Raw genomic sequence first — 22366 nt, forward strand, 5'->3', positions numbered from 1 at the left:
AACTGCAAGAAGGTGTTTCCACTTTTAAGGAAAAAAAGAGTTAGAGACAGAAACTCAGGAGTCAGTTCCAGCTAAAGCAAATGGAAAAAATCCCCCACAAAAATTGCCAACTGCAAAATTCTGCCATGCAAATCCCCCTCTAAGTTTTGCTATTTCTGTGGTCCTGGAATCAATATTTTAGTCCAACTGCAATCTGCTGATGAGCAAAAGGAGGGAAAGGTTGTAGCATCGCGAATTAAAAAATAATAATCTCTCAAGCTTAATATCAGCAAAGATGATTATTTCCTTTGATTTGTCAGGCTAATTGAAAATAGCTTTATAGTTCACAGATGATTAATTAGGAGCCAACAAGATCTCCATTTGCATCTTGGTAATTCTTCACTGTTTTATTTAGACATTTAGTCTTTATGCTTAAAATATTCATTGAGAAAGCAGAAAGGTGATTAACATAAGATTTTAAATGTGTACCATTTGTTCTGACTTTTCCTCTTTCACACATTTTTGTCAACAGAGAAGAAAGGAAAGAATATACAACATTACAAACGATTACTGCATGTTCCGCTTCCATCTGCCAAATCCTCCTTTATGGTAGACATAGTTTAACTAGGTTCATTTTGAAACGGGGGAGAAAGAGCCCAAATAAAGGTCAATCCTCTGCCCCTCCTCCCTCATTCCCAAATCGCTGACTATTTGACCTCTGCATAACCATCCTGAAAGTTTTGAAGAGTTTTCCTTCTTACATGAAATACCCTCACTCATGTGAACCATCCTGCAGCAAAAGATTAGACCATGCCACTGTTACCCCTCCCTCCGGAGATCACCCAAGAGAAAGAGGGTTCAAACAGATGTGACAGATATGATGATATTTTTCCATCCACCTGGCCCTGAAAAGCAGGAGTACACTTATTTCTGGGTGAAATATTTCACTCAGCATTAAAAAAAAAGTAAAAATAATTTGCAGGTCACGTCTGTTGAGGTTTTTACATTTGGGGGTTGTATTTTTGTTTGGGATTTTTTAAGTATTTTCTCACAGCCTTGGCAACCTCTGTCTTATCACACCGTGCTTAAATCCCCAGAAAATGGAGTGGTTTGATAAGAAGTTTAACTCTTCATTTGGAAGGTGAATTCCCAACCCTTATGATAGTATAAAGAAGCTGGATGAGTAAACTCTGAAAACTAAAAAAAATTATAGATTCTTAAGGATTAAACCACCAGAAATCAAATTATAAGAGCCAAACTTTGTTGTTATCAATATTAATATTAATTAAAATTGCACTATTTCAAAGAGAGCTCTTGCAGGATGGGACTTGCTAAAGGCCTTTGAATTTCTGTGAATTTTCCTCTCATCAAATCCAGCCTTTCAGAATGGATTCTGCCCATTCCTCCAAGCACAAGGACAGACCTGGTCCCTCCTGATTTCACACAAAGATCTCAACTCACAAGGTGTTTGCCCAAGAACAACAGTTCTCAGCCCTTTCTGTAAACCAGATTTTACTCATTAAATTGTTTGATCTACCACTGAGTACCCAATGAGACAGAGCAGAATGTGCTTTTCTAGCTCCTGTCCAAAACCTTTCCTTTTTTTCAAAAAGATGCCAGGATCATAAGGACCCTGCTGTACCTTTGCACTTATCCCAGTCCTGAATTGTCCTCAACACCAGTTTGTCCATGTTGCCTGAGACCCAAAGGGACCCATCCCACATGGGAGCCCGAAATCACATAGGAGCAGCAGCTGGGCTGCAATTCAAGGGACAGGGAGCACACAGCGGACAGTGGGGTTACACTAACATGCAGTCCATTTATTTTTGAGGGTTTTTTTCCTTTGTTCTGTGATTTATCTTTTTTTTATCAAGCCACTGCAAACATTGCTTCGGCTGTCAGCATGAGCGCAGAGACAGACATTCCCGTACCCGTGGTAACTATGCAATAAATACCATCCAAGCAAATGTTAAGAAAAATTAATAAAAAAGAAAAATACTCCTTTTCCCAACCCCAAGCACAAAACACTGTTAAGTCAACAGAATTTAATCTAGTTTATTCTCAAAAAAAAAAAAAAAACAAAGGAGGAAAAAATATGAAAACAAAAACAAAAAAAAAAAAGCAGGTCTTATCACTAGCAGTAAATAAATTTGTACAACCATTCAGTCTGTATAATAGGATGAAATAAATCTACATCTTTCTTATTTTGGTGCGTTGAATTATACATACAAACAACAATTACAGGAACTTGTTCACAATGCATATAGACCTGGAGAATGGCTATCTGAAACCCCCTTGTTGGCAATGTCCGCATGTTAACACTGATTGCCTGACACCATTGGTACTTCCTATGTAAAAGGCCCATGGCCCAAAATGAATGATCTCCCTACAGGTTTTATTTATTTAGTTATTTAGTTAGTTAGTTAGTTAGTTAATGCATCATCAAAACCGTTCTAGCCAGCCCCCTCCCCCTCCCCGGAAACAAAAAAAAAGAAACTGGAAAAAAAACCAACCGAAAAAAAACCAAAATAAAAATAAAATAAAAGGAGAAGACATGACTGGCAGTTGGTCCATTTGTTCATAAGACCGCGTTTCCTCTTGGTCTGCATTGTTTGTTTTTCTGGTTTTAAATTGTCGTCCCATCTTCTTTTTTTTTTCTTTTCCTTTAAAAAAAATTCTCTCAGAGTCCTTCATGCCTTTTTCTTTACAGCTCCTCAGATGCAATAAAGTCTTCCTCAAATGTACAGTATTTCTTACAATATAAGTTATATGCAATGTTCAGCGTTTTTTATTTTATTTTATTTTATTTTCTCACAGCACTAGAGATCCTGTCCAATAGGGAATGCAAGTTCTGAATGGCTTATTCACAAATGGTATCCAGATTCAGTGGGTAAGAATACATAGACGCCATAGTGAGTTCCTTTAAAAAGTGGCAAACATCACTTTTTTAAAACTTTTTTTTTTACTATTTTCTCTTTTTTTCTTTTTTTTTTCCTTTTTTGTGCTTTTTGTAGTTTTTTTCTGCTTTTTTAAATTTTTTTTCTCTCTCTCTCTCTTACACCTTCAAATAACTTTTTTTTTTTTTTTTAATTTTTTAAATTCTTTTTTTTTCCCCCCTCCCATTTGTTTTGGGACGTCAGACCCATAACCACACGCCTGCAAAAATGCAAGTAGTATATAAAGTAAATCTCACTTTGAGACTGTAAGCATTCAGCAGGGGAGTCTCTTGCTAACCCATGGCAGTGACCATACTGGAAGGGTGGTGAGGTCCGAAGGAGAGGCTGGATGGAGGATGCATCGGTGTCGGTGTGGTCAGCATGTGGCTGGAGTGACTGAAAGGTGAAATGTGGCTGATGGAGGACATGTGTCTGGAGAGGGCGGCGGGGTTAAAGGAGCTGCTCTTGGGAAAGTCTTCAAGGTTGTCATGGACCTTTTTGCACTTTTTGGATTTGCTAGACATTTTTCGGTTTCTGGTCTGAATTCCTTCTTTCTTCATAGTCAGGGGTCTGTTAATCTAAACAAAAATCAATTATTTTTTTGTGCTTCCATCCCTTCTCCCCAAAGCACCATGGGATCCATGTACCCCATGCCTCAGCCCAGCAGGACCAGCTGCTCATACCCCCCCTCCTCCCCTGTGTGCCATGGCTACCCAGCCTCTCCATTTCCATCCCAAAATTCAGATCCCTCCAGGAAATCCCAAGTTCAGTTGAGATTTCTGAAGACAAGATGACAGAAAATTGCTGGCAGAGCCACACAGGAGCAAAACATACCCGAATAATTCACAGCAGCTGAAAAATTTCAACTATCTGCACATTAGGTAATTGTACCGTGTTTAGGTATGAAACCAATCATTACCTCCTGGAAATATTCCCCACAGACACCGTCTCACCCTGAGGCTTCCTGTCTGATCTAAAACCATTAGCAGCAAGAACTGCTGGCATTTCAGTGCTATGAGGAGTCTCAAGCTTTCACAGCTACATTAGGGAGCTGGGCAACTCTTCACAAGAGGGACAGGCATTTGTTTTATTTTTCCTCTTTCTAAAGATTTTGCTCTGATCATCCTTTCTGGTTTACTTTAGCTAATCTGATTTTATTTCTAAAGCCTCCCAGTTGTTTTGGGTTTGTTTTTTTTTTTTTTTTTTTTTTTTTTTGGGGGGGGGGGCCTGAAACAGGTATCTGTGCTGCCCAGCAAATCATTTTCTACATCCATACAAAAGTATCTGTAGGAAAACTGAACATTAAATTCTCCCCCGGAAACTACACAGCAGAAATGATCATCCATTCTGATGATCAGGGTTAGGAAATGGTAGCAAAAGATCTGTCGGACCTCCTGTAAGAAACTCTTATTACTCTTATTACTTGAGGCTGTCCTGTACAGGGCCTGGAGTTGGACTTTGATGATTCTAGCGGGTCTCTTCCAACTCAGGATATTCCATGATTTTGTGATTCAATACTGCATAGAGAGCCAGCATCACAACATACACTAGCACAGATGACATGAAACCCCTGCAAACCACACTCAGGAAGAGATTTATGCATCCAATGTCCATAAACAACCTTAAAAATCTGGAGCTGGGTGTCTACATGGGTCTTGCTCTGGCTCCTCTGCAGGATTTCACCTATAGCAGAAGGCAGCAAATCACCCTGAGGCTGAACCACTTTTTGTAATAAATGTGAGCACATGATGGTGCTGATGGACATTCTGGAAAAGGGAGAAAATGGAGAAAAAATGGATCCACTGTCTACCAGGATCTACTGTGAAGGACAATGAAAAGATGTCCCTGCAAGGGTCCTGAGCAGGTCTTTGTCCATAAAGCCTTAAATCAGCACAAGGAACAAAGCATTCCCTTCTTCCAGATCGCAGCAAAGTTTCACTTGCTGCTCCTCAGCTCCTTCCTGGGCCCTTTCCCACAGCATGGGAATCATTCCTGGATTTCTCTCTCCAGGGAGGCTGGGATAAAATAGTTCCCTGTTACATGCAAAGATGGAACTATGGGGAGAGGAAGGACCAGGCTCATCTCTGGTTTAGGCATCCCAAAATTTGTAATCCCAGTCTGGATTTGTGACCCCAGGTTCTTTTTACCAGCAGTCACAGGAGTCTTCACCTGACCTGAAAATGGGTGAATAAAAGGTTGATTTCTCTGCCTCTGGATAAAGGGAGCTGGAGGGAGCAGCCCTGCTTGCCAGCAGCTTAAGGTAGGAAGGAAGAATCTTCCCATGAGCAGCACAACAACAGCAGCAACAAGCAAAATTAAAAATGTCCTGGGCTCCAAACACAACATAACCTGTCTCCCTGGCTTTCTGTCCTCACTGAGCTAATGAGGATGCACACACAAGGATGGCCCTCTGCTCCAGATCAACGACTGGGATGGGAAAGCTTTGCCTGGCCTGTTTTAAGTTTTTTACAGGGATGTATTGCCCAGGTTCAAAGCCAGGAAGAAGTCCCAAGTGAGCTCCACCAGGCAGCGATGTTAGAGGAGACCAGGAGGTGTCAATCCCTGATGAATCCAGCTCAGATTTGGGGAGGCATACACAGCCCCAGCCACACCAGCTTCAAATGAGGATCTGTATCATGACACAAAGGCTCAGGAGAAGCCAGACCCAATTTCCAGCTGAAGCAGCAAAGGTGCAAGCTTGGGAGCTGGTTGTGGCAAAGTGATATAAGCCTGGTGGTGGGATTGGGGCTGTGCTGGGTCTTGGAACAAGCACAGGGTCCTGACCCTTGCCTGGGGTCGTGTCCCAGAGGATAGTGAACACTTCCCCAAAGCAACATCTCTCCTGTTTCACTCAATCACTAAGAACAGGTTGGCCCAGGCCATGATTTGATGTGAAACTCAAGGATAGGAACACCAGCTCTGCATCAGGATGGTGACAAAACCATGGCCAGCCCCACAGCTGGGGTCAGAGCTGCCATCCAAGCTGTTGGCTGGTCACATCATGGCCTCACACTTCAAGCAGGTTACTAACCCGAGAGCCAAACAGATAAGGACTCAGATAAATGTCAGGAACCAGCACAGACAAAGCAGCAAGCTGGAAAATTTTTCCAGTGACTTCAAAGACCAGTCACAGCAGGGTTAAAGTGGTCCCCAAAACATCAAAGCTAAGAACCCATCTCTGTTTCTGGGGTAGAGGAATTAAAGACCCGGAGGGAAGACCCTCTCCGTGAAAATTCATTCTGATAAAAATGACAAACACATGCTAAATTAAAATTAAACCAGCCCAATGCATGTATATGAAATTCATTAATTTCAGATGGAGCCAATTAATTATGGGCAGGAATTATGCTCTTTGTTTTATCATATACAAAATACTGACTGCTCTGCTCTCGGGACACATAGCCCTGCATTAGGGTATTGTGAAAGGGGCCTTTTCTGGTGAATTTTACCAAAAATAATGGCAAATCACTCACTTCTGTGGGCATAGGCCAGCCTGCTCTGCACCTCCAACCAGGTACACTCCCACCCATCCCTGAAGTGTGAGAAGGCTCATCCCACTTCTAAGGACTAAAATAACAAGGATGAGAACCTCATATTCAACAGATCAAATCCAGGGGATAGTCTTAACCATTATAGGTCTGATCTTGCTCTGACTGAAGACAATGGGATTTTGCCATTGACCTCAATAAGGTCCTGTCACTGAAGCGGATTTATCCTTCAGACATAGTCATTACAATGTTGGGTTAATCTTCCAGGCTGGCTGTATCTTAGAAAGCACTCTGGGATGCCACGGGATGAAAGGCACCGTATCAATGTGAAATATTAGTCATTGTTAATACTGCTGTTAATGGAGCCGGCTGTTGTTGAAGTCAGTGGGAGGAATGCCAACAGCTTCACTAAATGCACCCCAAGACTATTATGATTATTGCTTATATCCTACTGACAAATGGGTTTGCTTAAGCTGTGGGAATCAACAGTAAAACAAACTGATATAGCTCCATGAAAAAATTAACACCATGAAAAAAATTAGCCTTTTCACTGCAATCATTCCCGGTGTGGACATAAAAAAATCTGGGTAAGTTTCAACTGCAGATCAATCCATTAAAATATCCTAATGATGTTAAGGTCCCAGAAAATTTCATTAAACCCAAAGAAAAGAAAAAATGGGAAGGGGGAATGGAAAAAAAGCTGACAGCTTAGACTGAAACAGAGTTAAGTCGTCTTCCGAGCACCCAAAGACCTTCCACTGGTACTGGCACAACACCTATGCTGACAGCTGTTTGGGAGGGACATGCTACAATCAGCCTCTCTATTTCTGACCCCTCTCCTGATGGTAATCAGGAGATAATATACACACAGGGAGCAGGACCACACTTCTCACCACAGTCATAACTAAATGCTTTAAGAAAATTAAAAAAAAAAAAAAGGTTCTAACCACTTATATCTGGATTTTAGTCTCCTTGCCTGGTTATATTGCTACACAGAGGATCTCAGTCCTCTGGAGGTTTCATTTAAGCCGGAACCATTAATGGCGCTGCTCATAAGGCAAGATATTGCTTGACTTTGGTAAGTAGCTGTGCTGAGCTTTTAAGCAGCTGTTGGTGTTTTTAATGAATATAAAAATGGTTCCAATGTGCTCAAGGCCTGCCCCATGTCACAAATTTCACAGCTGGATCGGCATTTCCCTAAACAATGGATCTAGAGGTCAATTCAGGCCAAGTAGGTTTGCAGTGTTAGTGCAAAAAAGAAAAGGATGAGGTCTTGCAGGCACATTTCTGGAGAACCTCAGCACCCAGACACCATTCTAGACATTTCAGGGGGAGATTCCTCCAGTCAGATACATACAGTGGAAGTAGACAAATTCTAACTCATCATCCTGCTATCTTTTGCAGTCGTGGGGAGGAATTACACTGTCTTTAAGGGTACAGGTCATCCCATTGAAACACAGGCATCCACCAACATCAACTGAGACGAGCCTGTTTTCTTCAAAGAGCTTTGCTGGCTACAGGAGGAGCAGCTCCTTAGAGGTTTCCCAAACTACACAATTTAAGTCCTACCACTGGTGGTTACAAGGCCAAAAAGGAAGCAGAGCACAAGCACAGATCCCCCCCTCAATGAAGCTGTCTGACCTTGATCCCTTCTTACTAAGGAAATAACAAACAGTATTTTTTGTGATATTCTCAGAGTTTTCACTCTGGGTCCAACCTGTTTGTTTGCAGTGATCACACAGAGTTTGATGACAATCTTTGCTTGCTACATGAGACTCAAAGCATGCTGAGATACCTGCCTACTAAAGGGTAAACACATTTTCCTTTTTTCCAAGAGAGATGCCTCCCATGAAACAGGTGAAAAATTAGCCTGGTTGTTTGTTGGGGTTTTCTTCTACTTAATCCAAACTTGTTTACTCATCCTAAGAAACCAAACAGCTTGAAATAACAAATGGAAGGGACTGAGATACCACAAGGGTTGGATGCCCCGTGAAACCCGATACGTCTTTGATGTGTTTGCATGAGTGGACATAAGGGCAAAACATAGCCCCAGATTTCCAAACCAAACACAAAGCAATCAACCACTACTGGAAAAAAAAATATATCAAAGCAGAGAAATTGCAAGTCTTTTCCTTCTTCTGACATAATAATTATTCTAATGCCACATGTGGAATGAGAGTAACAGGAGTAGCTTTAAGTCTCCTTTATTAGCAGTATTATTCAGCAGAAGACTTTTCAGATCCCTTTAGATCTTTCCCTGGGGCACATATCACTGGTTCCTGCAAGCTGGCTTTGCATGGAGATATTAGATTAAATCTGCCAGCCATTTCATTTCGTTTCTCCTTCCCTTCCATGACAGATACTTTAAAATTCACATCACAGGTTGAGCATACTCTGTCCCCTGCTAACTAAATCAAGTCCTTTTTTGGTTTGGGACTCACTTGCGTCAACCAGGGCAAACACAAGGCCTAAATAAATCATCTTTGGGGACAGGACAAAGGCAGCCACAAACCCAAGAATGATTTAAATAGTTTCTGGCATGCTATTTCTTTTTTTCCAGAGTTTGTATTTGCTGGAGGAACCAAGCTACGCATAGGAGGGGTATCAGCTTGCCGGACAGTGTGTTGTCTTTTCCAACACTCTGAGCCCAATCAGCAGCAGATAATGTCTCTCTGTGTTGATCCACCCATCCTTTCTTGGCTGAGGCATGGAAAAGCTCTAAGATTACCCATGGACAACCTTGTTTTATACCTCCCCAAGTTGGATAGGCTACATTTGAAAGGCTGACAACTCATCGCTCCAAACCCCCAAGGTCCCCAAAGGGATAACAGAGGTCCAGCACCACCCAAGACTGGAAATCCTCAAGTCAAGGAAGAGTTTGGATCATTGAGCACCAAAGTTGAGGCCCCATTATTGAGTATTACAGTCACACTTACATTGTGCAGCTTGTAGTAGAGCCCACAGGCATTACAGACAGGATCGCCGTTGGCATTTCTCCTCCACAGGGTGGTAGTGGTGGTCTGACAGTTTGCACAGGATGTGCCCGCCCTCCTGGCTGCAGACTGTGGGAAGGAGGGAAAAAAAAGGAGAGAAAGAAAAAACCCCCGTTGAAAAAAAAAAAAAAAAAAAAAAAAAAAATTCAATCAGCAAAATTTCTGAGAAAGAAAACATCAACCCTGCAAGACTGACGCACATCAGCAGAGGCCTCCAGAAACTGACTTGTGAGAACAAATAATAATTGTGAAAAAAAATCCCCAAGGTACTTTAATCCCAAATTATATGTAAACTGAATCAGGTGCCAAAGGGCATCCTAAAAGTGAGTGCTAAACCTCTGATAGAACTCATCAAAATTAGCAGTGCTGGCACAGCCCATTCCAGAGGGGAAAATGTTATTTAAATGCCAACATGTCTTTCCATCTTAATTCTCCCAGACCCCCCAGGGGTCTAATTCTGCAGTCAGGGCCTGAACCGACAATTGCTGGAGTCAAGGACGTGAGTCACTCCGGCTCCGGCGAGCGCCGGGTGAGACCCGGGTGGGCAGCTGCTCGCCGGGCCCGACCGCAAGCACAGCCCGGTCCTGTAAATTCAGCTCAGCTTCAAAGGAGACAGGCTCCAGATCGGAAATAACACTGTGGCAAAGAGCAAGAATCCCAACTTTTTAATTACACCCTTTTCTCAGCCCAAACCTTCATGTTTATTTAAGGATTGGTAACAAGCCTGAAAGAAGAATTTACTATTTCATAAAGGGGTAGGAACAAGAAAAAAAATCTACGTGTCAAAGTGAATACAGAAGCTTTTTTTGTTAGCTGTGATAATGACTTAGCAAAGTCAAATTTAGTAAAGTTACCCTTCTTTCACGTGCATAAATTCGTACTTATCATTTAAAAACTGTAACTTTAGCAAACAAATTGTCCTTCTGCCACTGAAGGAGGAACAGTTTTCAGACCGCTGTGTGAGCGCGTATGCGTGTTTGCATGTGTGCAAGTGCCTACAGCTCCTAAAAAAAAAAAAAGACCTTTAGATCCCCATCCTATCTCTTCTTCATCAATATGACACGGTCCCAGAGCTCTGATTTCATCCCAGTGCGTTGCTTTCAATGGGACTGCTCATGTGCTTAAAGTTAAAACATGTGCTTAAGCGATTTGCCAGATCATAGCAATGCTTGGCACCTTGCAGAACTGAGCCTCTAATGCTCTCTTTTGTGCTCTTACTGTTTCAAATTTACCCCTCACCCCACACAGCCGCACACTGTAGCACATCCAGCATTCAAAAAAAAAAAGGAAAATACCACATCTTTGGATACTGTACAACAAACCCAAAATGCAAACATGGACACTGGCACAGCTTTAGCATTAATACCAACTCTTGTTAGGTCATGTTGCAATTTTAATCATAATTGAATGCGGCGTAGGTGGAGAGAGGACGGGTTGGTTTTGCTTTAGATAGAGGAGGATTTTTTTTTTCTTTTAATTAGACAAAAAGAACTGTCTAAAAAATAAATAAGACAATGCCCATGAGCACTAGGAAGCATCACAGAGTGGCTGATCATACAGCAAGTGGCTCTCTCAGGCTGCCCGTAGGGACAGTTCCATTTTGCCTGACCATAAACCACTGTGAACCAAGTCAGTCCCAAGGAGGCCTTTAGCTGACTTTGTGCTGATGACAAGCAGGACCTGGGGACAGCACATGGGACTTGAAAAAATCCCAGGACCAGCAGAGAAGATGACGCATCCCACCATGAAGAGCAGAGCCCTGAACTGATGCCCGCGCACCTCCTAACCACATGGGCCCAAATTTGGTTCCTTTCAAAATCACCAGGATAATGAAATAATGACTGTGTTTCAAATGCAGCATGGAGAGAACAGCTTGCAAAGCCAGGTTCTCGTTAAGAGCTGGAGAAGAGTCTGCAGCTCTCTGCCCCCAACTCCCGCCAGTCAGCACGCGTGGCTCGGAGGGGCACAAGCCTGGATTGAGTCTCTTGGTGGCAGCTTTGCCCTTATCAGACCCAAAAATCAAGCCTAGGGAAATTTCTAAAAACCAGTGATATTTGACTCAGCCCACACAGGGGAAACATCCCCTTTGAAGATATTTGGGGTTTCTACACAGCACTCACTGTAATTTCTCTTACAGCAAGCGCGTTCAAAAGACACGCCTGGTCACCACCTCGCTGCCTTCAAACAAACTCTGACATTAAATAAGCAAATAAATCACAACATCTACTATCTTCTCAAAAGCTATTTCCAACTACTGTGTTTCATTTACGAAAATTCAGCATCATTAGCTGAATATTTTAAGCTCTTTCGGTTCCAGGCTGTACCTTTTATGCTGTACCAACTTCTAGCAGAGACACCAGCAGCAGGCAGGAAACAATGAATAACAACGCTATTGTAAAGCTCCCAGCAATGGCATCCACTGACGCTAATCTCGGGCCTGGCCATGTCAGTAATGGGATGACTAATTAGTTGCCCCATATAATCTATAGGACCAGAGCCCATGGCACAGCTGCCAGTGAGCGAGGGCACAATTTCAGAAGCGCTAGTAGTGATGAGAAGGTGAAATTGAGGAGGTTGGAGGAACCAAGTACTAATAAAGATGCTTAATTAAGGGGTATTTTCAGTGTCTGGATTTACCCACAAAGCTCCAAGCATCATTTTCCTAAAATAAGATTGCACGTGCATGGACCTGCTGAGAAATTGCCTATAATCCTTCCAAAACCAGCTTGGCTCAACATGGAAACAGAGAGCTCTACATCTGCATGGGCAGGGGATAGGAGAAAATCTAAAGGAAGGTTTTATCTCAGCAGTGATGGGGCTGCCACTGGCTGTGACAGGGACAGGAATGGCCTCCAAGAGGGCTGAAAACTTTTTAGGCAGTGATCGTGCGGTACCACCTGCCTGTTCTTGATCCCCCTGCCAACATCTCCAGGTCTTTCACCTTCCCCCTCGAGAAGAAGGAGAGCTATCTGAGCCCCCTTAGCCGGCAGGACTCCATCCCTGTCACCCAAAGGACACCCTCACGAAGACGCCCATTGACTTTAATAAGGCTAGGGCTGGGTTCTCAGCATCTAAGAACCTCTTTGCCTCCTCTCTCCCACCCATCGAATCCTATCATTAGTTTCAGTGCAGCTGTGATCAGAGCCTACGAAACCAGCCCAAGGTCACGCAGGAAACTTGTGGCAGAGGGAAGGAGCTGGATCCCCACCCTGAGCCTCCATCCACAGTCTTGCCCAGTCCGCCTGCCTTCACAGCAGGAGAGATCCAGTCAAGCCACAGCCACACACACATCCACATCCAGGCACACAAAATGCAAATGCAGGCCCAGATTTGGTGCCTTCTGATTCTTTTTTTTTTTTCAAAGGTTAGCAAAGGAAATAAATATAGGTGCAAACAGCATTAGGGATGTTTTTCTTTTTCCCAGGCAGAGCTGGGGGGAGGGAAAAAAGTAGAAAAATCAAATTTCACGTTTAGCAAAGGCTGCATTTAAAGAAGGGGAACTTTTTGTAACTTTAACTAAAATGCCCGAAGATTGGAATGATAATGCAAGACAAGGTCTCTCTTTACTTCTTTTCTTTCTTCCTCTTTTTTTTCCCCCAAGAATGACCTTTTACTATGTATTTATTTATATAGTTCATTTTACATGTGCCGGGCTCAGGGTGACTCGGGACATTCTTTCATGGTTCCATCAGACACTTTTTGAAAGCTCTCCCCCTCTTTCCAGCCGCTTTCCTATTCTGCCTCCCCCTCCACTTGTTTGGATATGCTCAAGCTCCTGTGTGTTTGGACTGGGGAAGCAGAGCTGTTGTTTAGGAGTTATCTCCAGGGCTCAGATATCCGGCAGCTTTTTCCTAGGAAGTTAACTTTACACATAAAGAGAGAACGAGGGAAAAAAAATAAAGAAAATGAGGGCTCTGTGTTTAAGACAGAAGGACCAAGGGGAGGAGGAGAAGAGAACAAGAGAGCTGCCCAAAAAAATCTAAATTCCAGCCTGTACTTCCCTCCCTAGAAAGCTTTTCCTTTTTTCTAACAAGGCTATGAAAGATGAGAGAGGCAAGTATTTTCCTGTACAGGAAAAGCCCATATAGGAGGGCACGGAGAGGTTTCACATGCAGGAAGTTTGGCGGGGTAGAGGAGCAAACCCACATCTTCCCCAAAACTCACACGGCCAGACAGAGCTGTCACCACTGCCCCTTGCAGCGCAGCCCTTCCTGGGAATGTACCCTGCAAATGCTTCCTGGAGCCAGAGGGAATAAAGGTGATACAATTTTATGGGTGTCTCACAGGTGAGGAAGCTGATCCCTACTAAGAGCTGTGGGACAGAGCTGTGAGCACCTTCAAGGGGAACACAAATGAACCAGCTCTGTCCTGCCTGCAGGATCTGGCCATGCCAGGCACAAGCCTCACCAAACTGGCCAGATCCATCCATCAGCTCGGAAATTCCACAGAAAGGCAAGAGCCACTTTTCCTTCACATTTTGAGCAGCCCGCAGGAGTCCTTCCACATCTTTAATCCTGACAAAACCAAATGTGCCTCAATTCAAAACATTCAATAACTTCCCAAGCAGGGACCATAATTTTTTTTTCCCCGCTTGATATATTTTTTCCCCTTGTGGTCTGTCTGATTATTTGCCAAATACACTTCAACACATTTATTAGCCATCGCCACAGCTTCCAGACCTTTTTGTGGCTTCCAGGGAAATGCATGAACAGATCACTGGGGATGCTGTAACATATTGCCTATGCTTAGAACAGTCACCAGTCTTGTAACTATTATTTCAAACATTCACCCACACATTTCATCTTCCTCCAACTTCTGTAGCCTGGGCACATGCTTGGCTTTGCACACTCACCATCCCCTGCCTTGTGTCCTTGTTGGAGACCCAGATGGCACAGGCACAAATGACCACCCCAGGCACCAGTGGCACCAGGACCTGTTGGCTCCAGCTCTTTGCAGGACCAAGGTGACACCTGGGACACAGTTTGGGTCCCTTCTCCATGATACCACCAGCCAACGGGGATAGAGACTCACTTAAGAAGGGGAGGGGAGCAGTTTGGAGATCCCTGGAGAAATCCTGTATTCTTGATAATCTCTTTGGTCACTGGGAAATTATTATTCTGCCCTTAGGCCCTGGAAAGTGTCACTGTCCTCAGGTTGCCATCCAGAAGCACTCTGTGGAGTTGAAAACTCAGTTCTGGTTTGCAAGAAGCCCTGGATCTTGATTTTTAAACCTGTTTTGCAGTTTGCAAGAGGACCAGAAAACTGAGGCCCTCAGCAGCTGGGACCATCTCTCCAAACATCCCTCTGTCCCAGCCCTCTGATGCAGTGGGACCAGCGGGAGCTGGCTGAGGTTCCCTGTCCATCCCGAGCTGCAGATAGAAAGCAAAAGTTGCAGAAGAGGAAGAAGAAAGAATAAAATAGCAGGAGACTCACCAGTCTTCTCTTGGGTTTGATTAGGGGCCGGTTCTGCCCATTCATTTTGTGATAGAGTCCACAGGCGTTACACAAATAGTGCCCAGTGCCATCTCTTCTCCACAGAGGGGTTGAGGTAGCCCCACAATTTACACACTCCCTGCCTTCTGGAAACAAGAGAGCACATAGTTCACTTAGGGAAAGCAGAGGTAAAAGAGGCTGGAGAAAGCCCCCCCTCCCCAAAAAAACCCCACAACCTCCCCAGCCATGCCAGACCCTGGCAGGCCTCCCCAAGCTCAGGATTTCCAATGAAGGGTCCAAAGCCATGACAGAATGATGTCCCTGGCACAGGTTGACAGGAGTCTGCTGAGGTCTGATCCTGTTCCCCTCCCCAGCAGCACTGCACAGGCAGCATCAGGCCTCTGTCCCAGCAGCAGGGAGGAGGGAAGGTGACAACGACAACCCGAATGCCATGGTGGTTCAAGGGGCTTCCCGGAGAAGCTCTCACTCCTCCCACAGGTCCCTCCTTTGGGGGAGTGAGGGGGCTGATAGTTTCCCCTCACCTTTGGATTAAGGGCTTCTACAACTCTGCGGACCCCGTGTTGTCATATAGTCCAGAAAAACCTTGGCAGGCTTTGCAAGAAGCCTCCAGCCCTCTACACCCAAAGGATACAGAGTTTAAGTCCATGCCCCCCTTTCTGATGTGTATGAGGACCCCACTGTCACTCCTGGAGCACTCTTCCAGCTCCCAGGGGTGTTTGTGAACCTGGGGGGCTCTTCCTCTGGCCTCAGGTCAAACCACATCAAGGACCCCCAAAATAATCACAGATAACCACCAAAACATCTCCCCGGCTTCAGCCAATATACAACAACTCCGACAATATCCGCTATTGATTAATTTGAAATTAAGCTCCCACCACCCAAAACTTTCAGAAACTCCCCTGGTTTCCGCACCACATCTGCAGCCTGATGGTCCATCCTGGTTTTATGGGACAGCAAACAGCCCAAACCTGCCTGAACCCCCATAAGTTCTTTCCCTCCTTCTTCTCCTTTTGGGCATCTCTTTATCCTCTCCCTAGCTATTGCAGGGGAGGATCTCCCCCAGCCCGCCAGTTCCCAGCTTGGAGGAGGGAACTGGGAGGGTGCAGACCTGCGTCTCAGCTACTTTCAGAGGGTTGAGGGGTTTTATGTTGCATCTTTGGTTTACTGGAGGAAGTTTTTACGTACCTAACATCAGTCGTGCCCCACCTGAGAGCAGTGGCAGACCTCAGCTGGGCAGAGCAGAGCCAGCTCAGCACAGAGCTGGCTCCCCGCTGCCCCAGCCCGTGCTGCCTTCGAGCAAGAGGCATCCGTGCCCTAACCACAAACAGCAACCGTTTTTCCAGAGCCTTTGCGCTGAACCCCTCTTCTCTCACACCCCCCCAACAACTACAACAACAACAAAGTACATTTGCAGCAGTTTCTCCCTCTTTTATCCTGCAAAATCACCCCCTCCCTCCTTTTTCTCCAGCTCTAACCCTCTTCGTCTGAGAGCTCCTAGCTTGCTAAGATCAACTTTTAAAGGGAAAAAAAAAGAGAGAGAGAAAGAAAAAAAAATAGGTGTTGCTGCTGGGGTTGGTTTATCACGAACCGCAGATGTCTTTCTAGAAGGTAAAGTAACAGAAAGTGGCAAAAGGAAAACAAGAGGGGAGGGTGGAGGGGGGCCGAGACGGTTTGAAAATACCGCGCAGCCGGTGGGTGCCCCGGCGGGAGCTGCGGCTCGGCGGGCGCCGGGGCGGCCGGGGGATGCTCAGCACCGCCCGGGGCGAGAACAAACCGGTCCCTACCCCGGACATAGCACCCGGTCCGTACTGGGGCCAGGCCGCTCCCGTTAATACCCAGGTCGTTTTGTTCCCCTCCGGTTGAACGGGGCAGCGGCTCCCGGGCTGTTTGAGTCTCTGTCCCTCTCTTTTGTTTTACTCCATCTCTCTCTCTCTCCTGCTTTCATGTACAAAACATACAGGTCTGGGTTTTTTTGTCACTCTAACCGCATCCGGACTCTATTAAAGTTCCTGGCGCTGGATAAACAATGCAACTGTCGCGTGCAGCAGTCTGAAAATAATTGGATTAGCTCAAACATATCAGCTAAATAGAGACAGTCCCTGCTCAGACAGACAGAGTAAATGTCACCCTGGAAAAACCCTGAAAACTGATCTCATTCATGCCAGGCAACCCTGCAGCAGCCTCCTCGGGGAAAAAAAAAAAAAAAAAAAAAAAAAAAAGAGAGAGAAAAAAAAAAAAAAGAAAAGGGGAAAAAAGAGTTTTGACTAATCGCCCTTTCCTCTGCTCACAAGCACACTCCCCTCGGCTCACTCGCATCCCTCCGTGCACACAAACGTCCAAGCCCGGTGCGTTCAGCCGTCGGGAGCTGGAGCCGCGCAGCCCCTCGCACCCCATTCCGCGGGGTGCGCAGAGAGCAGGGACCCTCCAGCTCCCCCCGAGAAAGGCGATCAGGGGGACACTTTGGGGACTTTCATTGTGGGTGATCCAAAGCCCCTGGCACGGGGCTGGCTGGGGCTGGGGGCTGCGTGGGCGAACTCTCCTCACCGCCCCGGGGAAAACCCTCTCCGCATCCCCGGGCGCCGCATGGGAAGAGGCCCTGGGAAGAGCGAGGCGGAGGGCGGGCGGGGGAAGTTGGCCGGGATTTAGCACCATTATTAAAATACAGAGAGATCACTAATGCTGCGGTTCCCTCGGTTTCGCTTCCTCCCCGGGCGCCGCCGCTGAGCGCACCGTGGGCGCTGGAGGGGCTGGGTCGCCCCCGGGACTGGAGCCCCGCGGCACCGGCTGGGGGGGTTGGGTTCCTGGGCCTGGTTCTATCCCCAGCCCGGGTTGGACAAGGGGGAATTTGGTTATAAACCCAGCAGAGCAACCTGTGGGAAAGGTGAAGTGTCGTGTGTGTCCCCCACGAGGGCTTCATCCCCTGCTGCTCATCACACGGATGCTTGAGCGCATCTCTCTGCGTGCAGAGAGGAGCGAGGGGTCAGCCCCATCCCTTTTCCCCCCACTTTTCCCCCCACAGCTTCCTCTCCCGAGCAACGGGGATGAAGAAGCCAAAAGCCCTACCTGTGCTTGACCGTGCTTTTGGTCGTGATTTACACCCAAACCCGGTTGGCGATCCTCCTAAGAGGCTACTGGGGGGAAAAAGTCCAGAGCCATATTCTGGGACATACGGTGGGTAGGTAGTGATGGGGTGATGAGCGGAGGAGGTGGCTCCTCCTAAAGAGGCCATGCTGCTCCGAGAGTGAGAGGACTCCAGCTTCATGGTATCGGCCAGGGACACCTGGTATTTGATGCATTCCTTCTCGTCCTGCCGGGTGGAGCCGGTGGAGCCGGGGGTAGAGATGGACGGATCCGGGGACACATCTTTAGGAGGGGTCGGCGGGAAGGTGAAAAGGTGCGGGCTGGAGTGGCCGGCGGATAAAGTGGAAGAAGAGGCGGGTGGGTAGACGGAAAGGGGTCCCGGTGAGCTGTGATGGATGGAGGTCTTGGAGAAGGGGCTGAGGTTCCAGGGGGAAGCGCTGTGATGGCTGCTCAGCGCCTTGCTCCCGTCCAGCCAGGGCAGCGAGCCGTGCAGCAGCGGGGGGCGGCACACCTGGCTCCCTGATCGGAGAAAACACGGAGACACGTCGGTCACATCCCTGTGCCACCCTGGAAATGCCCCCCGTGGGGGTCCCGGGACGTGTTTCCCCCACCACCACCCCTTCTCCTTCCCAAAGAGCTCAGAATCCGAGGGGAGCAAGCAAAATTACATCTGATGCGAACCCCCGCTCCTCTTTAAAAATTAAATCTTAAAAGCTACAAGAGCACAGGGTGGCAGCTCCGGTCCTGTTGAGGAACGGGTTTTGGGGTCGGGACCCTCCGAGCAGGGTGCCAGCCCTGTGACACGGGATTTGGCGAGATCTGGTTCACTCTCTCCCTTTTCCAGGCAATCCCGCAAAGACTTTGAAGCAAAGATCCTGCGTGAAATTGCCAAGTCCCAACTGCAGAAATAATTTTTTTTCTTAGCTGGAAAATGATTTCCCGAACAGAGCCGTGGGCTATAAACCCTGGGAATTCTCTGGTCAAACGAAGAAGACCAGAAAATGCCCACAGACATTATAATAACCTTTGCAATAGGGCTGATAAACTTTGCAAACCACTCAGTTTGTCTTTTCTTCTTCCATGAGGCTGCACAGAAATGTTAGACGGCTTTTTCGCGGTGATATGACACAGGCAGAGGGTAACAACTGCCTCGAAAGAAACACTTCATACCCTTTTTGTGACAAGAGACACTTCACTTGTCTTTTAAAATACAGACCTGGACCTCGTGGGGGGAAAAAATCCACTCGATTTCCGCAGTCAAATCTTTTTCCCTTTGGTTATAAATGTTCCTAAGGGCTTGTACCTCATATTTTTAATTAATCCCGGCCCTTGCTAAACAAATAGAAAAATATATCCAAAGAAGCAAATCTAGCCAAATCCACAGCAACTTGGGCAAATGGCTCTAACATGGAAAATACAGTTATTCAGCTGGAAGGGAGCAAGTTTGTGCCTGCTAATAAAGCCCTGGAAAGTCACTGACATCTAGAGATCCTTAACCTCTGTAGGCATCGTGATATGTGTACAGAGATTGCTAAATACACACAAGGAGACATGCAAACGCAGATGTATAGAGGCACAGATAGCCATAGGGTGGACACCTATGTTTGCCTGGGAGCTCGCGTGTGTCTAGAAAAGCTCCAAACTGGTTTTCACCATAGCAGGCATTCGTGAACAATACTGAAAGTCGCTGCTCGAAAGGAAGGGAAGGTGGGTTATACGAATAGAAAGGGTCAAGATTCATTATCTTCTCCAGGAAGTAGCATAGTAAATAATATTCAGGCTAGATCAGAGAGACCGCATTTCCACTTTCTGCTGATATATTGGGAAAAAAAAGAAATGAAAAGGGAAGAAAAGAAAGAAAGGACAAAGGCTGCTGATCCTTAAAAATAATTGTTTTAAAGGGACTAATAGCAGAACAATGCAGTTACTGAGCGGAGCCTAATGCAGGCTCGCACTCAACAAGTTGCTGAGGGCTGGGAGTAGCCTCCTGAACCCGCTCGGCTCCATCTCCACTCCACTCATCCCACTTTCTCCAAGATTTTGGGGTTATTTCCACTGCAAATCTCAGGGATTTATGTTTTGCCACGACAGAGATCACTGTCCGGCTTCACAAACCACCCTCTGTTCTTTTCCCTCCTTTTTTATTTGTATTTTTTCCCTATTTTTTAACCATCCAGGTAAACTCCAGCTATAAATACTTAATCTCTCCACTTCTTCATAAAAGATGGCACCAAAGTACACATCCCTCCGTGGACCTGGGCCCCATCGGCCCCAGGTGTTTCACCTCCTTTCTAAGAGCTGTGACCCAGGAACAAAATTCACATTGTGGCTCATTAGTTTCCTGCAGGACCCTCAGGACAGCACACCATGTCTGATACCTAATTACACTACGGGCTATACTTTTTGAGTTCCTTTCTTATTTTAAACCCGCGCCATGGTGCTGCCCTGGGTATATGTGCAAAACCTTCGTCCCAAGCCTAACAAGCTCACCAAGTGTGAATTAAATAGCCCAAGCGTGAGGACAGCAGGGTCATTTTCACAGCCCTGCTCTCCAGCTTGCTTTGCTTCCCCAGAGCAGCTTAATCGTGCAAAAACTAAACACAGTATGAAAACACTAACTATTAACCTAATTAAAGCGAGGGGGGAGAAACCAAAGCGAAACAGAAGGGGGCAAGAGGAAGAAAATAAGAGGAAGATGAAAAAGAAAGAAATAGAAGGAAGGCGAGCAAGAGCGAGAGGGAAAGACATAAGAGAGGGAACAGGGACGTGAGATAAAAAGAGAGGACGAAAGAGAAAAAGAAGTAGAAAGAAAGAAAGAGAAAAGAGAGAGAAAAAGAAATATAAAAGCTATAGAGAAAGAGAAAAGAGAAAAAGAAATATTTAAAAAAAAAAAAAAGACAGAAAGTGAAAGAAAGAAAGGAAGGAAGCCTGAATTTTTATTTATTTCCAATAAGACAACCCCAAAATCCACCCGTGACGTAGTTTCCCCGCCAGCAGGAGAGGGTCTGCCCGACAGCAGCGGGGGGCTCGGGGAAGTGCAGAGCCACCGGCCCCGGGGCAGGACCGGGACCGGCCAGTGGGAGCCAGGGCTCGGCGTGGGGCTTGGGCACTCACCGTGGTGGGCCGTGGGGTATCTCTGCACCGTGGCTCTCACGGAGTTGCCGTAATACGGTGGGACGGGGTTGCCTTGTCCGTCGATATTAAAAAGTACATCCACTTCCTCGGCGAGAGGATACTGCGTGGGGTCCATGTAGGTATGGCCAAGCGTGGGGTGATGCGAGTCCGGGTGCTGCCCATTGAGCACGGCCGGGTGGTGGTGGCTCACCCACCGCGGCTGGTCCGTGGAGACCTCCATCTTCCGCGCTCGCTGCTCTGCCGCTGCTCTTCCTCCTCCTCCTCCTCCTCCTCAGCAAGGAGCGGAGGGTTTGAGATGGGAGCGGGAGACGCTGCCGGAGTTATGCAGGGCGGGGAAAGGTGCTCGGCGAGTTTGGGGATGTTTCTGGTTAGGTTTGGTTTAAAGTGGAGGGAGTAGGGGTTATGGTGATAAACGATCGATTCCAAAACGAGCGTAACAAAAAAAAAAAAAAAAAAAAGGAAAAAAAAAAGGAAAAAAAAGGAAAAATAATAAAATAAAAAGGGAGAAAAAAAGGGAAAACAAATTTAAAAAAAAAAATCTCGGGGTAAAAATTTCTCTACGAAGCGAGATCCCCCCGTATCTTCCGCTCTGTTGCAGATGTTTCTCTTCTTTGATCACCTGTAACGAGAAAGAGGAAAGGGAAGGAGCAGAGACAGAGAGAGAGAGAGAGAGAGGCAGGGAGAGAAACGTACTTGAGAAGTTCTGAACTTTAGCACCTGACTTTTTAGGCAGGAGAAAACCCATCCCATCCCTCGGCAGCCATCCCTGGGAAGCGCCTGCTCTGCCCTGGACCCACCTCTCCCAGCGCCTCTTTCTCTTTCGCTCTCTCCCGGCTCGGAGCTGAGCCCAGCAGCTCCCACCGTGCTCCTGCCGCCCAGCTCTTACTTTTCCTTGGGTCTGGGGTTTTTTTGGCTTTTCTTTTCTTTTCTTTTCTTTTTTTTTTTTTTTTGGTCGTCGCGGTTGTTTGTTTATTTTTTTATTTGCTCCATTTGCACCTGAGAAGCTCCAGTGGCTTAAGCCGGTGAGAACTTGTGCCATTCGCTGCTGCACAGAGGAAAAAGAAAAATTTAAAAAGCTACAAGTTGCTAAAGAAATTCCGCACAAACCTTGGTGGAGAAGCAGTATGTGACCCAGGAGGGATGAAGCTGAAAGTGCTTGATCAGATCAGATTGTGCTCGCTCGCCCTATTTTTTTTTCCCTACTTTTTTTTCCTCCCTCTCTGTCCCTTTCTTTCTTTTTTTTTTTTTTTTCTTTCTTTTTTTTTTTTTTTTTTTTTTTTTTTTTTTTAGTGTGAGTTTT

General features: G+C 46.0%; 1 protein-coding gene across 4 annotated transcripts in view; it reads right to left on the reverse strand.

Moving 5' to 3' along the window:
- Positions 1 to 1782: 1782 nt before the first annotated feature.
- The window catches only part of GATA3 (GATA binding protein 3), a 30391-nt gene continuing 9807 nt past the window's right edge, over positions 1783 to 22366 (reverse strand). The window contains exons 1-6 of one of the 4 annotated variants that reach the window (XM_008638385.2): positions 22174 to 22303; positions 21046 to 21685; positions 17914 to 18450; positions 14830 to 14972; positions 9340 to 9465; positions 1783 to 3493 (exon numbers count right to left, since the gene is read on the reverse strand). In XM_008638385.2, the coding sequence (XP_008636607.1) occupies positions 3209 to 3493; positions 9340 to 9465; positions 14830 to 14972; positions 17914 to 18450; positions 21046 to 21286 (1332 nt within the window). In that variant the 5' untranslated portion in view covers positions 21287 to 21685; positions 22174 to 22303 and the 3' untranslated portion in view covers positions 1783 to 3208. Of the gene's footprint in view, positions 3494 to 9339; positions 9466 to 14829; positions 14976 to 17913; positions 18451 to 21045; positions 21686 to 21863; positions 21960 to 22173; positions 22304 to 22366 lie in introns of those variants that run through there. The other 3 variants (XM_008638384.2, XM_017740395.1, XM_017740394.1) reach the window with 3 other exon arrangements.

This window comes from Corvus brachyrhynchos, unplaced genomic scaffold (assembly GCF_000691975.1).
Source record: "Corvus brachyrhynchos isolate BGI_N302 unplaced genomic scaffold, ASM69197v1 scaffold307, whole genome shotgun sequence".
Taxonomy (NCBI): domain Eukaryota; kingdom Metazoa; phylum Chordata; class Aves; order Passeriformes; family Corvidae; genus Corvus; species Corvus brachyrhynchos.